General features: G+C 52.4%; 1 protein-coding gene across 1 annotated transcript in view; it reads right to left on the bottom strand.

Annotated features, from left to right (window-relative positions):
- Positions 1-2,234: 2,234 nt before the first annotated feature.
- The window catches only part of Irf8 (interferon regulatory factor 8), a 21,155-nt gene continuing 16,004 nt past the window's right edge, over positions 2,235-7,385 (bottom strand). The window contains exons 7-9 of the mRNA XM_055621526.1: positions 6,129-6,509; positions 4,319-4,434; positions 2,235-3,906 (exon numbers count right to left, since the gene is read on the bottom strand). Coding sequence (XP_055477501.1) covers positions 3,730-3,906; positions 4,319-4,434; positions 6,129-6,509 — 674 coding nt within the window. The 3' untranslated portion in view covers positions 2,235-3,729. The remainder of the gene's footprint in view (positions 3,907-4,318; positions 4,435-6,128; positions 6,510-7,385) is intronic.

The following is a 7,385-nucleotide window of genomic DNA, read 5'->3' as shown; positions in this document are numbered from 1 at the left end:
CCTCAGAGTCCCGAGTCCTGGGATTCTACAGGAATGCACCACCACACCCCACTAACAATTTCATTATTGGCATAGTTAATTGACACACGTGCGTATTTAACCATTGGCATCATAGTTCATTAGCAGTAATCATTTAACACTTAGAGTGCAACTATTCAATCACTCACGGCCTAATTATAAATGAGTGATAAATGGAAATGCAGATATTTCTTGGGATTTACTGAGTGGCAGGCTCTGCTCTGAGCTCTTGGTGCTTGTGAAGCTGTTTGCTCCTCAGTTTGTGCTATCAAACCCCTCTTGCTGGTGAGGAAACTGAGAGACAGAAGCATGAGCAGCTGGCAAAGCTCTGAGTGGCTGGAACCCTCGCCTGACCCGTGGCCATGCATTTTCCCCTCCCCCTCCACCAGCCCAACCAGGACCTCACATAGCAGGTGCACCCTGGCCTTGTGCCACCCCACCCTGCTCTTCCTTGCTTGTCTCTAGGGTCATTGTCTTATTCGGACAGTATAAGGAGGGTCCAGGGTAGATCTTGCTGGCATTAGCGAATTAAGCAGCACGGCAGAGCCATGTTGACCTTCCTAAGGGTTTTATAGGATCCCAACAGTGAGTTGACGATAGCTGGCCTTTCCTTCTGGGCTGAACACTTTCCATCCAGAGAAAGTCAGTTTCCTTTGAGGACCTAAGTCATGTCTCTTGTTGGAGGTTGGTCTGATGCCTGTTACTGGCAACTATCATTGTTTTATAAACCTGCCTGAGATATATCTGATTGGTTGATTAAACAGCCTCTACCTGGACAGGGCAGAATGGGGTAGGTGTGGCTAAGATTCATGGGCTTGTAGGTGCAAGAGAGAATCACAAGACAGATAGACTGGAAGAGAGGAGGAAGAAGGATGCCATGATGGGTTAGTGTGGAGAAAAATATACATGGGCCAAGAGAATAATGGCATAAAAAGGCCCAGATGAAGAACCCAAGCAAGTACCATGGATTATGGATGGAAGGCGGTCCAGATAGAAAGGATTAAGGTGGATGGCATTGGATGGGGGCTAGGAGATGGATGGTGAGGATATTGAGACAGTGTAAGTAAAACATCTGCTCGGCGCAAAGTAAGTAAGTAAGGCAATCATAAAATAACAGGTGTCTGTGTCTTAATATTTGTGATAGTGGGTTAGATAATACCACCGTGATAATCTTAGGGCTAACAGTAAACATTATATAGCCCAATACTCATTTATTTTTTTATTCACTACAACAGTCCCCAGAGGACCCAGGCTTCAGAGACTCCAAATTCCCTCCTGCCCTTCAGGGAGTCAGGATCCATTCTTGGCCCAGGAGTTGAACTCTGAGAGACAAACTGGAACTGGGTTCACTTTCCAAATTCAGAGAAGAGCTGCTTATAAACAAAATTCCTGGTTGGAGCTCTCCGGAACTAACTTGACTCACTGCAGAAATGTCTGTCTGCCCTGGGGTCAGCTGTCCTCCGGGTCAAGGATCTTGCAGAGGCTGCTTAAGTGTGCTCCCAGAACACAGAAGGCTTCACAGGCCAAGTGTGGACCTCAGCCTCACTTTCCACATCTGTGAGCTGTGACTAACTGGCCCTGATTCTGGGACACCATGAGAGCAGAGACAGTATTCATTGCCTCAGAGGCAGGATGTGCTGGGCACATCCACCCACCTGAGCCGGCAGCCCGTGGCCACCTGCAGTGGGGGCATAGCTTCCAGCTGCTACCAGCATGGCCCCTGGACTGGTTGCAGTGTGTGAGAACGGAAGGTAACCATCCCAGTCACACTGCCAGAAGTTTCCAGAAGGGTGCTATGAGTGCAATCTCCTTCCTCCGTGCCCTCCCGCACCTCACACAGCCGGAGCTCACTGAAACCCTCATACGCCTCTGCTTGAACACCATGCTTTGTCTGCTCTCCAGCTTTCCGCCATTGTCTTGAGAGAAAACAAAAACAAAAACCCTAAATCCTTAAAAATCCCAGTCCATTATTTCTTTAAAGTTCCTCCTCTAAGAATCCTCAAAGCCACAGTGACTCATACCTAAACTCCCATTACTCAGGAGGCTGAGGCAGGAGGATTGCAATGAGTTCAAAGCCTGGGGCTACAGAGTCATATCCTGCCTCTTTTTTTTTTTTTTTTTTTTTTTTTTTTGTTTTGTTTAATAAAAATTTTTAAATTCCTGGAATCTAATGAAAATTATACTTGAGAGTGATTTTATAAGACAAGGAACAAACATTACTTTTACGAAAGAGTGACTTATTTTAATAAAGGATGAGATCATTACAAAAATAAATATTCCGGTTACAGATTTGCGTATCAGCACTCACTGAGGCACCAGGTGGTGACAAGCGGCCAGCAGACGGGCTGTCCTGGCTTTGGCTGAGGGGGAGAAGCAATCCCTGGGGGTTCTGGCTGCATGTACCACACACTCGGTGACTGCGTCTGTTGAGCCAGCCCACCTTCATCCCCTTCACACAACAGCCATGAAGTTCACAGTGTTCCTTGGCTTTTAAGCTATAAGGTGCGGCCTGTCCAGCTCCTAGCTGGCTGGTACTGTCTTCCAACCCCTCACATTTTCCCCCCTTCTCAGAACACCAGTCAACAGGTAAGACTTTTCCTGCCCTTCACCACAGAATGCTGAGCCCACTGGGAGGGATCCAGGATGGTTGCAAACAGAGAAGGTCTTTCCTGTCCCCAGAGAACACGAGAAGGTAGACGAGGCTCTCTACGCCTGCATCTGCCTGGCCTCTGTACCTGTTGTGAACAGACAGCCAAACGAAGTCCTTGGCAGTGGCTCACTCCCACAGGGAGAGGCTCTGGAGGTGGCCCTGCAGCCACTGATTTAAATTACTTAGATACTAGATTGGACAGCCACACTGGGGGCACAAATGGCCCTCAGCCCCCAAGCAACCCCTCGGCTCCCTGCCCTGCTTCTGCTCAGCATGCTACAGGTGAACCCTCTGCTGTGCTGTGTAGGATACGAACCTTTCACTAGCACACGGGTGGACACTGCTAACCCCATGGTGTAATTCAGACGTTGCTTTTCATTCGGTCTTAGGACTGGATGTGGAGCGGGACTACGAAAGCTATCCATGAACAGGTCCTCTCCACAGTTCCTGGTCCTACTGTGCCCCACACCAACTCTGCTAGCTGACATGGAGCCACGTGAATCGATTAGCCAGAACCAAAGTTCATGTGAAACCCACAAGCAGTGTCCACACTCCTGTTTACATGAGTGCCTGCCTAGTTTACAGGAAAGGTCTAAAGTGATTTACAGTATGGCATGTGAAAATACAAATATTGTCTAAAAAATGAAAACCAGAGGTTACCTGGGATGGCGTCGTTACAGAAGTAAAAAAAAAAAAAAAAGAAAAGAAAGAAGGCTGAAGAGTGAAAAGACTCTTGGCACACAAACAGAGGAAGTCATAAATCTCTGCTCCAGAGGACAAAGGTGGGTCTATAGCCACAGACCCATTTAAACTGTCAAAGTGACAATCACCTCGACATGCAGAAAGAAGAGCCATTAGTGGTAAAGGGGTGAACGCAGGAAACAAATGTAATCACAGGCCCTGCAGGCTTCCAATACCTGCCTGAGCAGGAGCCTGTCCATCTCTAGACTTCCTGAGACCCTGTGGAGGACACCCGCCTGCCCTAGTCAGGGGGGTCCCCACCGTTGCAGAATTCTCTCAGTCACAGAATCACAGGCGAGGTGGGGTGCCCAGAGAGAGGCTTAGACAGTGATCTGTTGATTTTCTCTGAAAAAGGGTCTCTGGTGTGAGGTACAGATATCTGGAAACATCCGGAAGGCCTGGTCTGGCTGGGGCTCCTCCAGGACTGGCATCAGGGAACCGGGACCACAGCTCTTGCCTGCTTCCTCCACCAGCTGCCTGGCATACAGCTGCTCCACCTGCGAGGGGAAGAAAGTCAGAAGAGAGGTGGGAGGAGAAGGGGGCCCTTCCTCCACTACAGGTCCTCGATCCAGTGACAAGAAGGAGCCAGGCAGGCAGCATTCCCAAAAACTGCTAAGACTGCTACCGCCAACCTGCCCAGCCAATGCTCAGAATGCCTCCATTATACTAGAGTGCTACTGCTCTGACCACAGCCAAACACACCGTGATCCGTCACGTGGACCTTAGGACCACTGGACAAGCGGAGATTTTCTGAAGAGGAAGGAACAGGAGGAGGGGGTGGGGAGAGAGGCAGTCAGTCCTTTGCTGCTGCTTTTCACCCCGGGATAAAGTTGGACCCATATAAAAGTGAGGGCTACGATGCCTGGGCACAGGGCAGACGGGCACAGGACAGGTACCAGCAGCTCTCACCTGCACTAGGATGAGTTTGGAGCGCAGGGGCACGGTGTCCGGAAACTCCTCCCCAAAGCACAGCACCACCCTGCTATCAGGAAGGCGGCCCTGGGTGCCGTAGAACTGCTGCAGCTCTGCGAGAACACAGAAACCAGTGAGCCTCTGGGCTGTCGTCAGCGCCCAGGGCTGCGAGGCTTGCAGGGCTTGGAAGGGAGTCATGGCTCCCCCAACAGCCACATGTCCGAGGCCCCTTGGCCAAAAGCCAGCAAGGACCTGTGGCAATCGCTAGACATTTTGGGGAACTTTCTGTCTGTCTGGGTTTGGCTCAGGGAGGCAGGCTCACACAGCATAGCACAGGCTGGCCTGGAACTCTCAATGATTCCCCTGCCTCAGTCCCTCAAATGCTGGGGTTGTGGGTGGCACCACCATACCTGTCAGCTGCCATGGTGTAATTCCTAGTCCCGCCCCCTACACTGTGAGCCACAGTCCCTGCCTGCCCTGGAGGTGCATGATTTGGGGGCAACAGGCCTTCTGGCACCTCTTTTAGCTTCTCAAAGGTCCCCAGAGAGGAGACCTGGAGCAGCAGCACAGCCTCATGCTGGAGATGTGGAGGCCTGTGGCTTCCCGAGCTGTCCAGCTCCAGGAGCCAGGGTGTTAGGGCTGAGCAGGGCAGGGTTTGGGCTACCGTGTGCTCAGGGTGACACTGCCTGGCCCCGCTGCTCTCCAGATGCTGCCACCCCTGAGCTCACACAGCCCCTACCCTACCCTCCCAGGACCCTCAGCCTCTAAGCCAGTGGTTCTCAACCTTCCTAACGCTGCGACCTTTTAATACAGTTCCTCATGTTGTGGTGACCCCTCAACCTTTTCCCTCAATTCTTTCCATTGCTACTTCATAACTGTCATTTTGCTACTGTCGTGAACCGTAACGTAAATACTTGTGTTTTCAGATGGTCTTAGGCGACCCCTGTGAAGGGGTCATTCGACAAAGCCCAAGGGGTCATGACCCACAGGTTGAAAACTGCTGCTCTAAGAGTTCTCAGACCCAATACTAACTCAGGACCAGGCTGGTAAAGGCAAGGGGCATAGGGGCACAGAGCGGAAGCTGGCATGCAGCAGGTGGCTGCTGCTACCGACTGACTCTTACCCCAGCCTTGGAAGAAGCTCAGACAGGCTTTTAGACACCTTCCCCACTGAGCCACAGAAGCGAGTGGGCGGCACTGAGGGGACATGAGCCCTGCACAGCACTACTACGCACAGAATGTCAGAGCATCTCACCCAGGGGTCTTAGGGGCTAACACGTTTGCTTCGCATGGCATGGCAACACGATACCATAAAGAACTCACATTTAAGTGAGAACTGTGTGATTGAGTTTTTAAAAAATAGCAAAATCAAAACATCAAAAGTCATAGTATTTTAAGTAGGTTTACTAATGTTTGCTGGGCCTCGCTCATAGCTAACCTAGACTGCATGCAACCCACAGGCCAAGGGATGGACACACTGAATTGTGCCACCTCTCCAGAGACCCTGCCAAGGAAAAGGAGCTGAGCCTAGGCTGGCTGAGGCCCTGGACTCTGCATTTCTAAGCAGTTCTCAGGCTAGGGAACCATAAGCTTCACTAACTCCAAAAGGAAAGGCTCCAGGGGAAACTGAGGCAAGGGCTCTCAGGACTCCTCAGGGAGAATGTGCAGGTCAGGCTTTCAGAGGGGGCCCCAGCTACACCACTGCCAAAGCCATGCCAAGAGTAAACTTGGCCCATGATGCGGGTGGCACAGGGGAGGGGATGGGCATGAACCCTAAGGCAAGGACAGCAAGGGCATTCGGGACTGACCTCGGAGGAACTGGTTGGTGTCAAAGACCTGCACCACCTCGTCCCGCTCCAGCTTGTTGGGCCTGCCCTTGCACACCACGGCGTTGCCACTGCAGAACACGCGGCCCTGGCACAGCCGCTTCACGAACACGCCCTTGCGGTTGCTGTGCAGGAGCACGCCGCGCTCCAGGTGCCCGAACAGCTTCCGGGTCACCTGCCTCTGCCGCTCGCTGGGGATGGTGTCGGCCGTCGGGAAGCACACAGGCTCCAGGCCATCTGGCCCAAACAGCTTGGGCATCCCCGGCTGGCCCAGGGATAGGCGGCAGCCTTCAGGGCAGGTGGTGGTGGCCTGGCCCACCAGCTTGCCCCCATAATAAAAGCTGATCATCATCTGGGAGAAGGCTGTGGGAGAAGAAGAACACAGGGCAGTCGGGGGGCTGGCAGAGGGGGACCCTCAGCCCCTCCTTCCCAAAGGCTCACAGTCTAGCCCTCCCTCCAAGTAGTATTTGCTCCTAATTCCAGCCCGTGAGAGGCAGAGAAAGGCTGACCCCTGGGGCTGCAGGCCAGCCAGTCTCACCTACTGGAAAGATCTAAGCAAGTGGGAAACCGTCTCAAAAAACCAAGATTGACGGTGCCCAAGAAATGGTACCTAAGCTGGCCTCTGGCCTCCGCATGCACACACATGTGAACACGCACTCATGTACACATGCACCTACACACATATGAAGAGCACACACTCGAGAGAACACGCGTTCATGCACACACACAAAATCAGGAAACGCCTGGGAACTGCAGCAACTTCAAGCCATGCAGGCATCACCTCTGTAACTTCTCATGAAGCGCCCTGTGGCTCTGGTTCCCTTGTCACCCTCGACTCAGTGGCCGCCATTCGAGATGGGAAGACACAACCACCTATGGACGTAGGGACATCACAGTAACCTCTTCAAAAACCCAGCGACCTAGGATGGCCTGATGGCAAGTGTCTGCAGAGTCCTGCAACAGCCTCTCCTCCAGGAAGGCCTGGGAACGCTCTGCCTGGGAGGCTACAAGGGGGCCGCACAGGATGGAGCTGTGATCTGTAGGCCACACCCTCGCCATCCTTCACTCTGTCTCCTCAAGAGCTGGGGTGCAGTTCAGAGGGGAAGCACCTGCCTCACACATACCCTATACCCACACTGCGCCCATGCACACAGTGCCCTGTGTTCAGGCTATGCCCACATTATGCACTTCACCCTGTCATTTCAGGGGCATTGTGGAACCAGAACCCCTTAACACCCC

The sequence above is a fragment of the Psammomys obesus genome, unplaced genomic scaffold (genome assembly GCF_907164565.1).
Source record: "Psammomys obesus unplaced genomic scaffold, mPsaObe1.curated_primary_1811, whole genome shotgun sequence".
In the NCBI taxonomy this organism is placed as follows: Eukaryota; Metazoa; Chordata; class Mammalia; order Rodentia; family Muridae; genus Psammomys; species Psammomys obesus.
This window is presented reverse-complemented; position numbering and strand designations above follow the sequence as displayed.